This window comes from Glycine soja, chromosome 3 (genome assembly GCF_004193775.1).
Source record: "Glycine soja cultivar W05 chromosome 3, ASM419377v2, whole genome shotgun sequence".
Taxonomy (NCBI): Eukaryota; Viridiplantae; Streptophyta; class Magnoliopsida; order Fabales; family Fabaceae; genus Glycine; species Glycine soja.
The window spans coordinates 40,345,792-40,367,518 of NC_041004.1; the positions used below are offsets into that span (position 1 = coordinate 40,345,792).

At 28.4% G+C, this 21,727-nt stretch overlaps 1 protein-coding gene across 1 annotated transcript; it reads left to right on the forward strand.

Moving 5' to 3' along the window:
* Positions 1 to 113: 113 nt before the first annotated feature.
* LOC114405535 (two-component response regulator 24-like) lies at positions 114 to 1,201 on the forward strand. Its single transcript, XM_028368017.1, has 3 exons — positions 114 to 214; positions 336 to 578; positions 703 to 1,201. The coding sequence occupies exons 2-3, from the start codon at positions 366 to 368 to the stop codon at positions 886 to 888; spliced, it is 399 nt and encodes a 132-aa protein (XP_028223818.1). The 5' UTR covers positions 114 to 214; positions 336 to 365; the 3' UTR covers positions 889 to 1,201.
* The last annotated feature ends 20,526 nt before the right edge of the window (positions 1,202 to 21,727 follow it).

Genomic DNA, 21,727 nt, shown 5'->3' on the forward strand with positions numbered 1-21,727 from the left:
ATTAATTTCCTTTCAATCTTATATCACACCTTACTGAATTATCCACATCACATGGGAAGGATATATACGTATCATTTCAATATTTTTATTTATTTATTTATCTATATATATAGCACCCCAACTAGCTAGCTATACATCATCCATTTTCATTCTTCACCTCCTACTCATAATAGTGAATTTAGTCTCAGAATTTTGAGAAAGAGTTCTCATTCAGGTTAGTGATATTGCTACGTTATCCTTAAATCTACACAGATATTTAACAATTAATATATATTTATACATAATATATTTGATGAAACAAATTAACTCACTGTCTTTTTTTTTTTTTCAACTAGTGGTGTTAGGGGACGTAAAAAAGTTACGGAATGGCACATCAAAACTTGGGCACCAAATTAACAGCACTTGTAGTAGATGACAATAAAATCAACCGAAAGATTCATCAAAAGCTGTTGGAGAGTGTTGGAATGAAAAATCAAGGAGTGGAAAATGGCCAAGAAGCAGTGGACATTCATTGCCATGGACAAAGATTTGACCTGATTCTCATGGACATGGATATGCCCATCATGAATGGCATTGAGGTGCTTATTAATTAATTACATTACATCCAAGTTTACCATTATAATTTATTGTGGCCAGGGCTAAAGTTGAAATGCAAGTATTTAATGCTCTTGTTTTTATTTTTATTTATTCATTTTTATATAGGCAACAAAGGAACTTCGCTCAATGGGCATTGGTAGCATGATTGTTGGTGTATCATCACGCTGTACGGAAGCAGAAATACGAAAATTTATGGAAGCGGGACTGAATGACTACCATGAGAAACCCTTGAACAATTCTAAGCTTAGTTCACTTCTTGATAAGATCAACCCCAGTTTTACTCGTAATTAGTGGAAATTTCAACCGGGTAATGTATGAAAAAGCAAAGAAGAAAAAAACTTAACCTTACCCGTTCCTTGTTTCCAAATTCCATGGCTAGTTTTTCCTCTCTTTTTTTTTTTCTTTTGGTGATTCTGTAGTTCTTTTTTTACTATGGTGAAGTCTGTGACTACGCACGTGACTATCAATGTTACACAAAAATAAAGAAAAGACTTGAGGAATAACTCTTGTTCAATTCATCAATATGGCGGAGTTGGAAGGAGATTAGGTGTCCATTGTAAAAATAAAATAAAATTCCTATGGCACCAAGTTATGTATTCTCACTTTTTTTTTATCTTAATTTATTGTTTATTATTGCTACTTTTTTTTTTTGGTTACCGTGCATGTATGAACTTTGGCGGTCAAGTCTTTGCTACATGCTGCTGTTATAGAAGATGCATGTTGTTACACACTTGCGCTCACATATTAAAATGATTTATAGGATAGGAAATTAACCAAGCTTACCTCATGTTTCAGGATGCTAAAATCAAAGAGAACTAAAGACTAATAATATAATTAGGCTACATATAAGCTTTTATAGATAGAACACAACATATATATATATATATATATATATATATATATATATATATATATATATATATATATATATATATATATATATAAAATTAAAAAAGGTTAAATGCTTTTTTGGTTTAATTATTTAGCAGGTCTCTATTACTAGATTTTTAATTAGATTTCTGATTTCTTTTCCTTTTATTTCGGTCTTTAAACTTTTATTTATTTTTAATTGGGTCATCTAGTCTATTTGTTATAAAAAATTAACCACAGAAATATAATTAGAGGTGCAATCAATTGACTGGTGCTTCTAGAGTATTTTGTAAGCACAATAAAGTCAATTGTAAAATTTTTTATGGAATTTTATAAGCACAATAAAGTCAATTGTAAGAAATTTTATGGAGTTTCAATCTTTATAGGTTAATTCAATTCAAATATTTTTTTTCCATAAAACTCTCACAATTGTTTGGCTTGGCAAAATCTTAAAATTTTATAAAAAAAAGTCTCACAATTGATCTTGTTGTGCTTACAACACACACCAAACTATCCTTCATGGAGTTCTAGAGTTTCAACATTTGCAAGTTAGTTCTACTTAAATATTCTTTTACAAATCTTTTACAATTGTTTGGCTTTATAGAATGCTAAAACAGAAGATTCTCAATTAATTCATTTGTGCTTACAACATACTTCAAAAATATCAATCCACTATGCGCACCTTTTATTAATTGTTTGTCGTTAATTTTGTTCATATATAACATCAGATATATTGAATGGCTCAATTAAAAGTTTAGCTAGGGACCTAATTAAAAATTTTGGTAGAAATATGAGGACTTGCAGATCAATTTAACCTACTTTTTTTCTTGAAAATATAAAGCTTTTTTAATTCATACAAAATATTTTATTTATCTGTCATCTTTAAAAATTATGATTCGTTAACTATTACTAATTTTCTATGCTTTTTTCTTTAACTATCCAACATTGATCTTTACTCTCTCTCTCTCTCTTTCTCTCATATTTTTGCCTTGAAGAATAACCTTTCAATCTTCATCACTACGCTCCACAAAACAAGCAAATTAATGTGCTTCAAGTTTTATTAAGTGTTTGAGTTAGTTCTTTAAAAGGGAGAAATTTGGCCAACAAACACACTTTCTAAAATGCTCTTAAAAAATTAAATAGCTTATTTTTATTAAAAAAAGGTAATTTTTTTTAAAGAAATCAAGGTCAATAAAATTTTAGAAGAAAAAAATCAACTTATCTTGTCTTTCTCCCCGCTCTTTCTCTCATTTCTGACTCTCTCTTGAATCATTTTTTAGCTAATGAAATAAAATTTACTATATAGTTTGAATTTTATTTTTAATTAAAACTCTTATTTTTAAACTTTAACTTTTAAAATACAAAATTTAAGACTAAATATAACTTCGGCCACAAAAATGAGCCCTAAATTGGTCAAGGGCACAATATATATATATATATATATATATAAGAATGTGGAGTAAAAGGCACACCAATTTGAAAAAGAAAGTTGGTACACTGCCTAAAGAAATTTAAGAGTTGAGTAATTTTAATATATTTTATAACATATATATTCCTTCTAATGTACTTTTATTATTATTCAAAAATTATTAAAACTAAAAAATTAAGACCAAAAAAAAATTAAGACCAAGACATATTGAATGAGAAATAAGATTAATTTATAAAATTTATGAGTTTTATTAAATGTTACTAACTAATAATAATAAAAAGATATTAAAAAGATATCTTAGAGAATCTATTGTTGTCATTTCTAAAGTATATTTTTTTTGGACTAACAATTGAATGAGTTTGAACATAATAATTAAAAAAAGGAGATCCTTAAATTATAGAATTTCTTTGAAAAGGAGATAAAAAGCGCTGCCAACATTAGCAACAAACTAAAGCATAAATCCAACATTTATTATGAGATATAAGTCAATCACTTAAATAAAGTGTGTGAAATTTTATAAATCCTTTAATATCTATCTTTAATTTCTAAGAATAAAAAAAAACTAAAACCAACATCTGACCTTCATTAAATCTGTCAACCTAACATAATCTACCTTCTCATGTGTAAATATAATATCACATTATGCAGAAGTCAAGGGGACCAAAAAAAGCATATGCGAAAGAATATTTCTAGAGCTTATTATCTCTTTTTTCCTCACATAAAACTTCTACGTTGAAGGTAGTCGGCATACACACTAGTCCAAACATTATATGCAACCATGCATGTAACTATCAAATGTAGGAAATTTTCTACATGCATGCAGAGAATATAACACACATAAAAGGCCTTGCCGGGAAGAAACTAGAAAGCACCTTCCTCTTACATAAATTAATTCTGTCTAGTTGAAATTCCGTCCACCAAGAAAATGCTGTATGTATAATATTTTTGGAAGGGCTACAAAGACTTCTAAAGAAGCTTTAAAACTATCGAATTTGATGCCTACGTGCTTCAACATTAATCCTTTTGAGAGAAATATTTTTCTAGAAAAGCAGCATATCCTGATCTTAATAAACAAGGAATATACTCTTAAACTGTGAACAAACCATAACTATGTGTCATCCTCCATGTTGTGACGGGTAATCGAGTTTAGCATACTTACCAAATACCAATTGAGTTCTCATTTTTGTGATCTTCCTACTGACCAAATATCTCTTCATGCCACTTTAGTGGCCATATCTGCCCAAGATCCCAATTCTGAAACCTTATTCTTGTCCTCCGAAAATTTGAACAGCCTAGGAAAGGAATCTTTCAAAGGGGGGCTTTTGAACCAAACATATCTTCGAAAAGAGAGGATATATTGTTGCCATTTCTTTCCCTTTTTTTTCGGGCAAGCTAACAACAAATCATCTTCTGATTTTATTTTCCCATTTTTGCAAACTAACATCCTTCCTCCAAAATCCCAAATTGATTTTTGCATAGGAGAGCTATAAGAACCACCTCCTTGGCAATTTAAACAATTTGTCTTCTTAAACATTAATCGAAGTAATTTGTCTTCTTAAACATTAGTGTATACCCATGATAATTTCGGCCTCAAAGCTTCCAATACAGGCTGCCATATAGCTTCTTTCATGGATTAGGGCCTATAAAGAGTCCCAAGTAATTTGAAATTAAGGGAGGCTACCTATTTTGTAGTTTGGGAAAGATGAAACTGATTTTAATTAATAATAAATTATCCTCAACACTAATTCCAATTACGTTGCTTTTGTGAAAGTTTATTTTTAGCTCAATCATTAATGCAAAACACCTCAAAATCTTCTTTGTGGTCCAGAGGGAAATTCCCCAACTCGCCTCTCCTATAAACAAACTAGCTATCACATGCACGCTGAAGATGAGAGATTTTTGTCCCATCTTTTCCTAACTTAACACCTTTTTAGCTTTCCAATATTTATTGCTCCACGAATTAACCAACCAGGCCCACTCAACCCCTCAAAAGCTAGAAGCAATTCATTCTTATCAACCTAAATCTTTTCGGTTTGATTTTCATTCACCAAAAGAACAGATAGATTGTCTAAAAAATCACAAAATCTAATCCAGGATTTCCATCATCCTAAAGTGCCCGTCATGCAATCAAGATACTCTTGCCCCATCATTACAACTTCATAAGATTATATAAATATTCATTCACTTTTATGTAATTAAACAAAATTTTCTATTAAAAAAATTTAAGAGTATTTTTAGTATAATGTTTTTTTAAAAGCTAACCTAAAATAATATATATTATTAATATTTATCGATTATATATATATATATATATATATATATATATATATATAATAAGTATTAGATATCAAATATAAAACTTTATTCACACATAGTGAGTGTAAAGTGTAAAACGAGTAAAATATTGTTTTTAAAATAAAAAGAAAGGATGATACATCAATTTAAATATCTCTTAAAGAAGAAGAGTGTATTTTACTCTTAAAAAATTATATAAATAAGAAAAATAAATTAAGTTAAATATTTTTTCATGTCATCTAATACACTAACATAGCATAACAAAATAAATTAATTAAATGGCATTTTGTGCTTCTCTTTTAATTGATTTATTTACACAACTTACAAGTACGTACGTATGTAAAACTATAATCAAAAGCGTACACAAATATTATAATAAAAAGAATATAAATATTTATAAATATGTGTATTCATTTATTTAGTATTTTAAAAAAATTTTACTTTTTTAAAATTATTTTAACTATTCTTTTAAAATAAAAAAATGTCTTAAAATTTAAACAAATGAAATATTTGCTTACTAAATTAAAATAATTGGGGCGATACGTGTGGTAAAAATTAAAATAACTAGCTTGTAAGTAATTTACATCAATTGCCTCGTATTTATTTAATTTTTAAAAACTTGCTGTTTTCTTTTTAAAAATGCTTGTAATAAAAGTGCTTCAAATGGTATTGCAGATAAATAAATAAATAACTTTGTATACTATTATTGTGGATGGTTTCTTTTAGTCCCAACCGCTAATATCTTTCATTGTGACACCATACTCTTCCTTTTAAATTTTTTGGGTTCATTGTAGGTGCAAAGAGCTAACCTAGCTAAGAAGTTAAGGTCGTCACTTGTGCGCCATTAATAATAGAATCTATGAAGATTCAACTAATGACAATATAGAAAGGAATGAAATTGTTTTTAAGTAGTGTTGCATGTTCATAAATTTCGTTCTATCTAATCTATTATTTACAATAATTAATATCATAAAAGTCATACGTATCATAATTTTTTATAGGTTGACCGTGTAAAAAAATTTAGATTGATATTGCATAAAAATTAAACTCTATTTATACAAATAATTTAAAATAATTCGTTAACATAATTATTATTTAACCAACAAAAAATGGTTCTAGTGATAGTAAGTATAAGTTCAAGGACAATTTAGTAACTAGACTAAAGTGATAAGTAAATACTTGTGATGAATTTAATATTTCAAGAAATTAAAAAATAGTTTTAGGATAAAAGGATGTAAAAAAGTCTGAAAAAATAATCATTTATTTTCATTTTGTAAATTTCATAATATAGCTATATATTCAGCACTTATACAAAAATATGTCGTCAAAATCATTCACATAATTTGATAATAGTATAACCTTTCATTTTCTTCTTTCGTCCAAAAGAGGGACATTCGATCGAAAGCTAAATGAGGACCATTCTAGGAAGAAAACAACAAACCAAATATCGGCAACCGAAAAGGTCTAGGTTTCCGTCTTTCCGAGGAGGTTTAGCAATCTTGGGCATGCAGCATAACTCTTATAATACACAAATGTTTTTTGCACCAGATTTTTATGTGCATAAACTTTACTTGGAGGGACGTCGGAGAAGAAAGTAAAGGATCGAATAAAATAAAAATAAAAATGCATCGAATGGATTTGATAATAAGATACTTTATTTGTGCGAATTCATAACTGTTCCCGTAGCCATATGTTAAATCTTACATATTTATAAATATTTTATTTTCTTAATCTATTGAGACATCTTTTATATGATTCTTCGAACACTTAAACTGGCAATAACCTAAATACAAACATAAAAAGACAAAGAAAAAATAAAATACTATAGAAAAAGTGTTACAAAAATATATTAAAAAAAATACAATTCCTCATTCTAGAACGGATTAAACGGAGAGTGACGATAAATTCATGTGATGCCACTTTTTAATTAAAGTAGGATATTTGCTTTTTTATTTAAGGCCCACGCTATCATAGTCGCAACCTCTTACTATTTATATTTTGGTGACATCAGAGATAAGGTAATCAAAGGGACAACATATTGTGCAGAATATACAAAGTTGTTTTTACTTATTTTGTTTTGAAAAAAAAAATCACTTCTCCAAATATTAGAAACTTATATAAGAATAAATGGATACTTTCTAATTTGATCAAGATACGTAAAAATTTATATAGAAGCCTAAAAGGTCAAAGTTTGATACCTAAGAAATAAATAATGTTTTTTTTATAGAAAATAATCTTTAAATCAAGCACGGGCATATGTTAATTAGTTTAATTTATAAACAAACATATTTGGATTTTGTATTTCTCAAGTTTTAAATACAAAATAATCCATATATGGCACAAGCTTCACTTGCCATTAATGTAATTATAATAAGAAAGAGAAGAAAACCAAATTAAAGTTGGATTAAAGAATCTAGCTAACTTGTAAGAGATGTACAGCGTATAAAATGCAAAGAAGATCAACAAAAATAGATAACGCCACAAAACAAAGTAAGAATCTTAGCATACCATAACATTTTAGGCACTAACATTAACTTACAGCTAAATGTACGTGTCAGTCTGTGTTGCTTCATCACCACATGAGTTGCAAATAATAAGATTAACAGCTAGTGCGATAAAATTAATTGAAGGTGACACAAGTTATAACAATAAGCACAATTATTAAACGACAATGAGCCAGTGCAATATTTTTTTAGCTGTCACCAAAATCGGTTTTCACTTTATACAAACATGTCCAAAATCACATAACATCTTTCCATCTTGGTAAACAAAATTAAATATAAATTAACTGAATTTTGAATAGAAAAATGGAACGAAGGAGTGGCTTTGTTTTCTTTTTTGCATTATTTGTACGGTATATAGATAGACTTGATTCGATGGCCTAGGAAGAAAAGTAAAGTTTATAAAGGTTTAGGCTTAGTTGTGATTTGTACTAATGAAAAGGAGAGGAATTGAAAGGAATGACGACCCCCCCTCTCCTTGTCAACAAAAAGAAATAATTTCAAATATTTTGTCTGCTTGTCTTAGTCAAAATAGGAAAGATGCTCCGGGAGTTTAATAAAGGTGGGAATCAAGCCATTTTAGGAATAAGAATACAGTACTAGAGATATTGAGATTTTGAACAAAATCCTATAAGATACTTTTCCGAATCCAATACTGATGTTTACATGTTCTTTCTTTATTTACCTTATGCTTTAATCAGCAGCACATAGGTCTATGACCTTTCGAACCACGTGGAGGGAGTATATATAGCTCAACTTGCTTGTCACTTATCCATCTTTAATTTCACTCCTAGTGGCTGTTGGATAAAGAGTTATCCATTCAGGTTAGTGTGAAATTAAACATTAGTTGTTATAAGTGGATCTACAAGATTTTATAGACCATACATGCATGCTTTACTGATTGACACCTGAATTATTTTTTTATATGAACTTATATTTTCAAATGATAAAATTGTAAATTTGATTCTCTTATTTATCTTTAATTTTGATTTTGATTCCCTTTTAAAATTATTCACGCATTTAGTCCTCCTTTTATATTCAATCATTCAATTTTGGTCTCCCAACCTAGATTTAGACATTGACTGTTACAAACTTATGTTGATCGACAAGTGTCAACTACTGATTCTCCATTAATGGGTCGACATTCTTGTCCATTCAATCTCTCTTCTCATCTTATATCAATCTCTAACTCACCCTTCCGTTGAATCAAGTAATCTTTCCTTATATTCTTCTAGCTTTGACCCACGATCCTATGATCCAGTATGTTCTAAACCTCTATGTCAAACTCTTTTTTGTGATGGGAGGGACACGCTTGTCTTTTTTAGTTTTTATAAAATATCATCATCTATATGCAATGATGCAACATAAAGGATGGAGGGCATTAGGGTGGGGTGTAGTTAGGCATGATTTTTTTGAGCCTATTAGCTATGACATTTTTTTTCACCTTGTATGCCACGTTACATAGACTAGATTAGGGTTAGCGAGGTTCCGATCTAGGAAAATTATATACAGATCTAGGGAAATAGGTTATGAGTTACCTCTAGAGACGAAGAGGGGCTGGGAGTGGTGGAAATGGATGTCGCGGACAGGGCTGTCGTGCTTGTCGAACTTGTCAATGAGGGTTCCCATGTGTTGGATGACACCGCTATGGAGACTCGCTAGGATCCATGGCCCTTCGAATGGAAACTCAAACCCTTCACTCTATTACTCTTCATATCAAATTTTGTCAACATCTTCTTCTAATGTGGTTAGGGTTAGGTTTAAAATGAGATTAGAAAAGAAGGACAAAAGGAAGAAAGATCCATGGCCATTGTGATGACGAAATTTTTTCACCTTGTATGCCTATTAGTTAGGCATGATTTTTCTAAGCCTATTAGCTATGACTTTTTTTTTTGTCCATTAACGGACGAATCAGCCATTGACACGTGTCAGCCAACATAAATTTGTAACAGTCAACGTCTAAATTTAGACTGGGAGACCAAAATTATAATTGAATATAAAAAGAGGACTAAATACGTGAATAATTTTAAATGAAGATCAAAATCAAAATTAAAAATAACTAGAAGGATCAAATTTATAATTTTACCTTTTCAAATTGAGTAATGATACATAGATATTTGTTATAATATAAGATTTTATTTACACTTTTTTTTTCACGTCATATTATCTATTATTTTTATATTTATTTTTCTCTCTTTTGGTGCATATGAGCACTAGTCACCAGGTGTGCATATAGATTACTTTTGTTCAAATTTTATAGCATCACATCAACGATTATGAATCTGATACCAGTCGTTCAAGTAATGATAATTATACATTTTATTATCTTACAACTTACCTTTCATTTCATTTTTCTTCTTATTTCGCTGCCTTTTTTTTATCATATTACATCTTATATTTATTATTTTTTTCTACGCTTTCCTTTTTATCTCTATACACTTCAATCCACCAAAATAGGGTGGAGGTAACATTTCCCTTTAGTACGTATATATATATATATATATATATATATATATATATATATATATATATATATATATATATTGTTGACTAAGTAGCCTTAACTGAGAAGGAAATGGTTCATCGAAAGATGCTGAACAGTGTTGGATTGAAAATTCAAGTCGCGGAAAACGGAAAAGAAGCTGTAGAAATTCATCGCTCCGGACAAAGTTTTGACCTAATTCTCATGGATAGGGATATGCCTGTTATGAATGGCATTGAGGTAACTTTTTTTTTCTTTCTTTCTTGATAGTTTATATACAATTCTATAATGAATCGTGGGTCAAGTATATATGCATGATTCTTATTGTTTCATAGGGAACTAGAAATAATCATGACAGTTATATATTATAATATGACAATTGAATAAGAACCTTGTTGATAGAATTGATTTTATATGTTTGTATTAGGCCACAAAGACACTTCGATCAATGGGGATTAATAGCACGATTACTGGTGTATCAACACGCTCAGTGACAGCGCATATACGATAATTTATGGAAGCAGGACTAGATGACTACCTAGAGAAGCCCCTGACCCTTGTTAAGCTTACTTCGATCATTCACAAGATGAACAAATTAATTAAGTCAGATTTGAGCATGTAATATATATATCTTTTAAGGTAGATCAACAATAATCTATATATCTGTAAAATTAAAAAAAAATCTATTCTTTTATTCTGTGACGGTTTTTATCTAGCTAGCTAGTTTCATTTCCTTTCATTGTTTAGTATTAATTGTTGCCTACGAGCATGCATTTTGTAATCAAGATAACGCTCTCACAAATAAAATTAATCACACCAAAATAATAAACATAAAAATTTATTATAATTTGACACCTTTTATATACGTCCACGAAACTGTTTAAAAAATATTTTATTATCACAAAAATGATTACAAGATTATAACTCACTCCAAATAGTATATCAATTTACAAATTTGAGTGTCTCACTTAATGATGACAAGAAATGATAACAGTCTCATACAAGACATTTTTCTCTCAACAAATTGACTTTAATTTACAATCTCTCTTCTCACATACTCTCTCTTCATGTATTACTTTTCTCCACTAATTCTCTACTCTATTTACAATGAACATTGTCATCAACTATAGTAAATAAATTTTCTTAGGAGTTGAAACAAAAAACAATTTACAATACATTCATTCAACTAAGATTTATTTAATAAATTCCAATCTTTTACTTTACATTTAAATCACCTAAACATTAATAATAAAAAATTCAATTATCAATATATATGCACTTTTTTGTCTTGAAACTCTAGAGACAAGAATTTATCTACATATATTTCTTCAAAATATTTAATGAATAATATACAATAAATTTATTTGAATTTTATTCAGGTCGATTATATATCAGATTCAGTGGACATTTTTTTTTTTTGCTGGTAATATTTTTACTAAGAATTAATGTATAAATTCCATATTATTTTATACTACTAAAAAATGGGGGGTATCCTGTTAGATATATCTCAATTATATTATCACGTTTTTTTGCGATTACTAATTTCATTTTATGAATAAAAAGTGAATGTGATATAACCGTACCATATCATGATCAGAGGCAACGGACCACTCAATCCAAGTATTTCAACCATATCAATATCATTACTCCAAAGTTATTAATAAATGAGCTATTATTTTATGTACGTTAAATGGGTTGGTTTTTCATTTTATTTTATTTTTTAATGGGCTGAGCAGCCTTTAAAGCTAATAAAATTTTAAATTGAAAATGATTTCTTTTATAAATTTATAAGTATATACTAAAGAATCAACTAAAATCTAATCAAACCAATTTAAGAAAACGATTAACCAATTTGAGTTTTGTCAGTTTTAAAATCTAATCAAACCAATTGATTATAAGTATATACTAAAGTGTGTATTGATTTTTCTTTACAAAATTGATGTAATTTAATTTGTTAAACCATTAGATATGACGTACTAAATTGGACAAAATTAAAATCTTTTTCATTTAATATTATATATTTACTTAATTAAATTATAATTATATAAAATACGAATGCAATGAATGCTCATTTCAGTCATAATCATTACACATGATGTCGATTATTCTGTTGAGTCTTAATTGACATTCTTGGTCTAGAAACCCCATTAAAAGAAGCATACGGCCCAGGAGAAATGGGGTAAATGTCCGAAAGCAAAAGTAACATAATAGGATCAATTGGGCTCACTATAAGATAAGAATATAATGATGGCATTGGTTCCCTCAACTCCATTTTTGCTACTTGCACCTCCTAAAATTTTAATATCTCCCCCACTACCCTTAACTTGCTCTTTCACCTTACCTTAAGGAAGCGTTTGGTAGCTCGAAAGTTTTTACTTTCCCATAAATCTTATATTGGAACGCTATGATTCCCATGGTTTGTATATAAATTATTAAAAAAAATATTCTTAGGAAACTATGATTTTCGAGAATCAATTTTAGCATACTTTCCCGCAAAAGCATTCCCAAGGGGATTCAAGCTTCTCGAGTGGAGGAAATGTTTTAATTATGAAAAATGACTACATTTTTTCCTTACACTTTCGTGCAATAGATTAATATGGATGTTTAACTTGTGTAAAGAAATTCTTTCCTAAGTGGAGGGAAATTTTTATCACTTTTGAATTAAACTTGAAATTATTATATCACCACTTTGATTTAATATTTTTTTTTACTTCATTCTTTCCTTACGCTATCGTGCAACAGATCAATGAGAAAAAGGATTATACACTCACAATGTAAACACAGTCATCCAATCACAATCTCATCATGTATGGTAAGTGATGCAATCCTATCCCTCAAGGGCATTGGATAGAAGACTCCAAGAAGATTGGACTAGAGCTGCTGAAGAAGGCCCTAAGATTCTCATAAGCCTTAGGGTAAATTTTTGGCCCATAGACTAAGTATGAGCACACTTATCTTTATACATATTAGATTAGGGTTTCATTATTTCTGGACTTTGTATTTAGGGCTTCATAGTGTAGGCAGGATACCATAGTAGTATAAGATTTTTTAGTCCTTGTATTTTAAGACACTTAGACTAATTTTTGTATTGGAGATACTTTTGTAATTTCACGTGCTTTAAGTGCACTATTTGAGGCACTTAGACTAATTTTTGTATTGGAGATACTTTTGTAATTTCACGTGCTTTAAGTGCACTATTTGATGTGTATGTTAGGGAAAAAATTTAATTGAATTGAAAGTTTATTGACTTTTAAAATAATTATCTTATAATAATTCAAATGAAATTTTTTGATTGAATAACAGTATAAATATTGTTAATGCATAGACATTAAACTATAGATTGATATGAATGTTTAATTTGTGTCATGCTTGCTGGTTGATGCATTGCATTCGACATAATGTAGAATGTAATTTGGGAGCTCTAAGGTAGACAAATCAAAATATAGTTTTACTTAATTTAATAGCATTTAAATTAGACATAATCAAGAAAATGAGTGCCTAGTAGATGAAAGTGACAAAAGTAATGCAGCCATGGATGCGTTTGTATGTTTGTTGATATAAAAAATTGATTTAGAATGAAATTAACTATAATTAAAACATAATTTAGTTTAGAAGATTTTGTAAGATGAGTAGTAAAATTATAAAAAAAACATCAAATTTAAAAGTTATTTCAATTTAACATTAAATCTAGATTTAAAAATAAATTATCCAATATGGAATCATATTTTCTCTATTCATATGTATAAGACTCAATTGCCTAATTCATGATTAAGGAAAAATATTAATTTAGTTGATAATAATAAATTTGTCTTAAATTTATAATTTTTTTCGAAACTATCCTTATAATTAATATTTATATTTCTTCTAAAATATATTTTTTCTCTTCTTTACATCAAAGATATTTATGATATAAAATTATAGATTGAGTCTTAAGAAAAAAAAAACACTTTAAACAACTTATAGATAAGAACGGAGGAAATATATAAAGATTTACACAAAGTTATATTAATTGATATTTTAACATGAAGTTGAATGATTCAATGTATATCTAAATGTAAATCAATCATGTGTTTTCCCATCAATCAAACATATATTATAACAACTGTAATGGATTCTGAACAAGGTTAGAGCTAAAACTTCAATAATCTTAGTATAAAGGTTGGAGCTCTAATATTGTTTTTGTGTCTCGTGGAGTCGTATTGCCCTTAAAAATGAAAAGATAGACTCGTCTTATTTCTTATTGTGGTCTTCTTCAAACATGTTACATAATAATGTCTTGATAATGAATATCACGTGTGGTTGGAGAAGAGTTGGGTTGCATGGTTCAGTGACGTGACTGTACTGTAAACTATGAACTACACAATATTACATGTGAGATAAATAGGCTAAAGTGATGAATGTAGGTGGGTAGGTTGATGGTTCATATGCATGGGCGTGGGCTTGGGTATGGATGGAGTTATTCCAATGGGAAGTAGAGTGGTTGGGGTTTGATTCAAGATAAGCCTCATAGATGGATATAGACAAAGGATTCTATAAAGAATTTATACAGTTAACTCAGCATATAAGTGTATCATGGAAAATAAAGAAAGTAATGATAGCGATGGAAACATGTGCTTGAAGAAACTTGGTGGTTCCTTTGAAATGAATTCCTACACAACATAATTTATGGTGTAAGGTAAGGGAGGATATTCACGGGTAGATAAGGTGGTTGGGATGTTATACAGTATTACATAATGCGGAGGTTGGTCATTGTGGAAGACCCATAATGATAGGGTGTTTTGAATATAAAAATATGCAAATCAAGTAAGTATATTATAAATACAATAAAACTCAAGTCTTGACCTAACTTAGAGCAAGAAAGAAGGGATTTGTATACTCGCTGGGATCATGGATATCAAATCCTTTTTTCCTGTTTAGGTTCAACATGATAATTAGTAGGGGGTCTGGAGGGGAAGCAAGAACGTTGGGCACACCTGGGGAATGGTCTAATTATGTACAAGGGGTTGGGGTTTTTAAGTCTGTTAAAGTAATAAAAAAAATAGTGTGGGAGCTAGGATTAGTATATATATGAATGTTGTTCAAACAACCAAGTTTTGCGTGAAGCCGTAGTTGGTGTAGTTTTAAATTTGTGATCCCCAGACAACAAATTGGATGCAGCATGAATGTAGATGTGTTGGATATCGGAGTAGATAGTGTGCACATAAGTTTGGGGATGACTGCAAGTACTGAATCCTTTGGTGAATACATGTATTTATTGTAGGCTTAAATCCGCTTTTAATTTCTCTAGTTTTGGGAATTTGTAATTTTGATCCTTATAAGAATTTAGTTGCACATTTAATCCTCAACGTTTCCAAAAACAAAACAATTTTAGTTTATTGTTACTCTATCATAAAAAAAATTAAATAATAAATATTGATGTCATCATGAACATGTGTTACGTACTAATCTATTTAGATAGGAAATTAATAGTATCAAAATATAATATAAATTTTCTTTAATACATTTCAAAAAATATTTTTCTAAATAACTTTTTCAAATAATTATTTCTCATTTTTAAAATGTATTAAGAAAATTTTATTTTCTATTTTTAATATTATTAATTAAAGTCCTATACAAATGAGATAGTCACACATGTTATCAATCATTTCATGATCATCTTAGTATTTTTTGTCTAATTTTGAATGATAATAATGTTCTACTAAAATTGTTCAATTTTAAAAACATTAAGAACTAAACATGCAATTAAATTTTTATAGAATCAAAATTGTAAGTTGGTGATACTATAGGACTAAAGGTGAATTTAAGTCTATAATTATTTTAGCATGTGGGTAGTTGCCCTGAAATGTCAACTTGCAACCTTGTTGTATTAGTATAGATAAATGGTTTCTAAATGGACAAACCTTCTATTCTTTTCTTTTGAATAATTGTTTTTGGTAGACTAAAAAAAACTCTAAACTCTAACCTTTTTTGTTCAGAAAAAAAAAACATTTAGCAAGGAATTCTCCCCGTTCCTTTTTAATTGTCAAATTTTTGAAAAAAATTTGTTCCTATTTATCTTACATTCGTAAAATTCAAGATTACATTAATTTTTTTTATCAACTATACCTTATATGTTTTCTTATTTTTAATTAATTTACACATGCATTTATTTATTTTGAAGTGAAAAGAAAAATAAGTGAAATAAGAAACTCGACAATTATTTTATTAGAATAAAAAAAATTATAGTATTTCTTGATTTTTACAAAATAACCTTAAACCAAAAATAAAAAAAAATGGAGGTAGTAATGGTTAATAACTTCGAAAAGTGTGGTTGACTTGTTAAACAAATACCACTAAATTAATAGCAAACCACTCTTTCGTTAAATTAATTCTCATAATTTAGAAGCATCTTCGGTTAGAGTTTCTAAATTAAATTAAAATCCTGGTTCCCGCTAATCTTTATAGTCATAGCTAGAGTATAAGCTAGGGATGGAATTACAGAAGCAAGGCATGTGAATAGGAATAAAGTTGACCCATCGCATGGGTTGCACAAAGAACCTACGCATCTCCTTTTATGATATGGGATAGTTTTCCCTGTTTCTAGGTGGGGTTATGGTTTCTTTAATTTAGAAGATATTCGTTAGAAATTTCTTTTTTTTTTTTACTTTCACTTTTAATTACACAAATGTCCCCGTGTTTATAATTTTTTTAATAAATTTGCATAAAATATAGTGAAAAAATATAAATACAAAATAAAAATAAGAAAAAGTTATTTTAGTTGTTTCTTATAAAATTTTAAATAAAAATTGGAAAATAAAATGAAAAAAAGAGACATTTTTATATGGGTTCATGTAGTATACCAACTTGATTTTTATCGAAACACATCAGTTTAAATTTCAGTGTTGTTTGGATGAACCTAACCCAGTCAAACTCAATCGCCTCTAGTTTGGGTAATAGGTTTTTTCTTTTAATTATTATTTACATAATTTATTTATTTTTTGTTGTTATTATTATTATTCATTGTTTTCTATAAATTTAAAACAAAATTTAACTTCTTTTGATTCCATAGAGCTATAGACCTAAATTGACCTGTCATTGATCGAGTTGATTCTATTTGGATTTGACAAAAAAATTGTACAAACATGGCCCAACTTAAACCAAGCATTTTAATTATTTTGGGCAATGTAATTGATTTACCGAGAATAAAAATATGCTTATAAAATATACATAAATGAGAGTTTCAATTGTGTTTAATTATAGATGTCGAGTATTTTTTTTCTTTTTAATTAACTATCACATGAAAATTTTTTAAAATCATTGTATACATGAAGATGAATCAAATAGACTATAATATTTTTATTTTATTTTATAGGAAAACCACGTGCCAAAGTCAAAGATACGTTATATAATATATCACGATAGTATAAATGTTAACCTAAAAGTATTAGTTTAGTCTAACGGAAGGAATTAGTACTTACAATTATGTGGAAAACCAAGGTTTAAATCCATCTTGGGAGAAATGTTCACATTTTATACTTAATTGTATTTTGAATAAGATTGTATTTATAGCAGAAGATCTGTGGAAAATGTATTCTTTTAAAAAATTGTGTATGATCAGTGCATAAAATAGGAGAAATATATATTCTTTAAAAAAATATAATGATAAAGTATAAGAAATAAAATAATTAAAGGAAGTAAGTGTAATTTTTTTAAAAAAAATATGTAAATATAGTTATGGTTAATCTCAATAAAGGCCCATGGTATTATCTACATCGCTATTTGTATTGATATTGATATAAAAATAAGAAAATAAAATATAAAAAATACATTAATCACAACATGTATCCAAAAGATATATGAGGAGCATCAATATTATTAACTAATACAGTCAGATCCAATATATGGCAACCAATTTGAAGTGTCAATGTTTTATTGTTCTCAGAATAACTCTACTTCACCGTAGACTTCTAGTTCTTAACACATTTTGTAGAACAACTCCTGACATTTAAAAAAAAAAAATGGGAAATTTTCTTCTGCCATTTATTAGGAGCATGTGCATATGTACATGACAAAAGTAGAAATTCTTGAAGCCTTTTTGTTTTTTTTTTTTCTTTTCTCTTCTTCCCTTATGGAATCTTCAGCTACACATGCAGTGCATTTTGCATTGATGACGACAACTAAGGGTGTTGTGATAGAATTTAGAACTTTCCAATGACAAAATAAAAGGAAACACCGCAACGGGATCGGCTGGCATGGGAGAATTGGATTAGTAAAAATCTTCACCAGCACGTTGGTATTTTAATTTTGACCAGACAGGTTAGAATGTTTTTTTTTTCTTTTTTCCTTCCAAACATCATAGCTATTGTTTTAACATCATACAAACGTCAATATAAACATGTTGGGAGATCAAAGGCAATTGGCAAACCAAAGATTCTTTTTCCATCATTTTTTTCTTTTTCTCATTGTAAATTATAAGCCATCTTTTGTACCCACGAGAACCTTAATCGGTATGGTCGTTCTGTCGGCCGTGTTAGAATTCATAGTATAGAGGAGAAAAAAGAGAGGAAAAAGGAATGGAAGAAGCTTTGATTAGCATAGAATGAATTAGCTTACAGGAGTTTGTTGTTACAATAAGTTATATAGTTAGTTACAATAATAAGTAACTTACAATTAACTAAGTTAATTCTAGTTACATTATGATCAAGCCTATATTTATGCCCCATCCCCTGTTGCCTGCCCCCATTCAACCAAATAATTTCTAGACTATTGTAATTTACATTTTCACTATTACATCCTGCACCTTCATATATAATCCAGGTCTACTACGGGTACAGGCCTTATATTCCAAAGATTTTGTTACAGCGCTGATTTTTATTTTTTTTTAGCCAAAAAATGTAATTTTAAGTCTACATCTTTGAAGTCTATAATAGGTAATCTCTTTGCTAAATCTTGTTTTTAATACTTTTTTTCTTTTTGTCAAACTTTTCAGTTTTTATTCGGATTTTCTTAGTGTGTTCATAGATAATAGTCTTGTTGGGGTTTTCCTTAGATAACTTTTGAGAAAATCTACTTCCAAGCCTCAAGCTAATTAAAGAACCAGATGCTAATGTTAATCAAGGTCGACCATCTTTATCCCTACAAAATGTAAATTGAACTACTCCTCATCCTTTATCAGAGTAGTCCCCACAGTCTCTTGTGGATAATTATATGTTGTTTTGGTGTAACCATAGGTTAATTTCACTCCTAAGTCCTAACCGAGATATGATATGCTATTTGTTCGCATAAGTTAATTAATTATCTTGCTACTGACGTTGACTTTGATAAACACTTAAGATTTTGGGCCTCCCCAAAATATTTGAGGCTCAAAGAAGTATCAGATTGAGCCCTGACCCATTCCGTAACAAGTACTATTCAAAGTTGGAACATAAAATTGAGAGTTGGTTATTCTATATATATAGCTCAAATATTGACAACTTTTTTTAATTATATCTATATGAATAATCGATGAGTATCGATCACTTCAGCTACGTCTTTAAAAGTGCATATTTTAATCACATAATATATTATTTCATCTTCCAAATTATAAGTGGGGGAGTACCTTGCAGAGGGAGCATCTATTCGAAAAAGGTAACAAGTGGGATAATAATGAATAGAATTGAAAATTGGAATAGAACAAGCAGAAATGGGTGTCGAGGCTACAGGGAACCCCAAAATGTTGGTTAATTGGGCAACATGGCATGCTTACACCCTTGCCACGTCCCACTTCTCACAATAACATATTAATGACACCTGTGCCTCTCTTATTCACCACTTAACAGCACTAATGATGATGCAAAGCTAACATCAAATAGTAAAGTTTTCCAAAAATTATACATGTTATGAATTTGTTTCTCAATTATTGCCTGCAATTTTAAAACTAAAGTTTAGATCATGATAGATATGATTGGACAATTTGGATATTTGATAGTATGATATTGTACCTATTTTTAAAATTTGTATTTTATTTATTTTAGTAATATGTGGGGTGAGTATTTTACAAGAAAAAAAAATCACCATGATATTAGTGTGGTATCCTACAACTTCACCATATATATAAAACAAAATTTACTCATATATATAAAACAAAATTTACTTATATAATCTTTACATCTCTAAAGAAATTAATCTTCAATTATGATCAGTTGGAAAATATTTTTATTGTAAAAAAATAACTTGCATTTTATTTTAAAAAGGTCCTGATATAATTAGTGATGTGTCAAGATATTTTTCTTTGAATAATACCAAAGGAGGGAGGGAAAGAGACAGAGAGAGATGTATATTGAGAGATGAGAGTGTGAATAGAAAATATCAACCGTGTAATTAAAATAATCATAAACATCTATATTTAATTATCCATATTGTGGGTTGAAAGATGATATTTTAGGTAAGATGATTAATTAAATTTTAGTAAAATCGATCGATAGTTTACGTAAAGATGATATTTTACGTAAATACTAAGTAGTATTCTTAAAATATTGATTAGAGAATTAAAAGAATTTTTTTATTAAAATATACAAAATTATGTTATTTATGATTTTTTATAGGCTCTTTTATCATTACTACAATAAATATCTTTTTCTTTTAGTTCTTAACTAATGTTTAAAGACAATAGTTAATAAGATCCTAAAAAATAAAAATATTAATGTTGGAAATAATTAAAAGAGTTTTAGTGTGTTAATTTCAATTTCATCCAACTCAATTCACGTTTATCTCGACTTAATTACTTCTCTGTGTTCATTGAAAACTGCAATTCTTTCATTCAATGTCGTTGTAAGTGATTTCCAAACACGCCCGTATTAGTTTCCTTGGGAATGCTCTCTCTTAGGGAGTATTATGTTTTTGTTAATTTCGATGTAATGAAAAAATGAAAGGAAAAAATATTAATTTTTTTTATTTAAACCAAAAGAAAACAGAAAATTGATAATAAAAAAATTACTTAGTTGTAAATACAGATAAAAAAAGTAAAAAAAAATAATAATCACGTTAAATAATTTTTATATCTTTTTAAAATAGTAATTAATAGATTAAAAAATAAATAAATCAACAGGTGTTTATTTATTTTTTAAAACTTTTTCCTTAAGTACATGGTCTTAAATTAGATTTTAAGATTCATGTACATAATATAAAAAACATTTCTCCATTTTAGTTGTACATACGGTGAGAAATTGAAAACATGGGTTTCACTAGAATGCATTTCCACGTTGGGGTGAGAAAATTTGTGAATAAATTATTCTCTCTCTTCGGCTACAAGCTGCTGCCCTTGCACCCATTGATTAAAAAATCTTCTTTCTCACTAATTCTCTCTCATGCAATGCTCCTAACAATAAAATATAATAAAATTATGTATCAAATTACTTTAATTTAAATATTTTTTATTTTTCACATATTTCTCTTTTACCAAATAATTTTCATTTCTTTCATTTGTTACCTATTTCTCTTCTTATCTACTTACTTCTCCTCCCTCTTTCAAACACATCTTGCACCTAAAAGTATTTTTAAAATTGTTAATGAAGCATTTTTTTTGTTTTTGTTTTT

Coding starts and splice junctions, on each gene's coding strand:
- LOC114405535 (XM_028368017.1), top strand. CDS start 366: ATGGCACATCAAAACTTGGGCACCAAATTAACAGCACTTGTAGTAGAT. Junction 579..702: donor CCATCATGAATGGCATTGAG/GTGCTTATTAAT, acceptor ATTTTTATATAG/GCAACAAAGGAACTTCGCTC.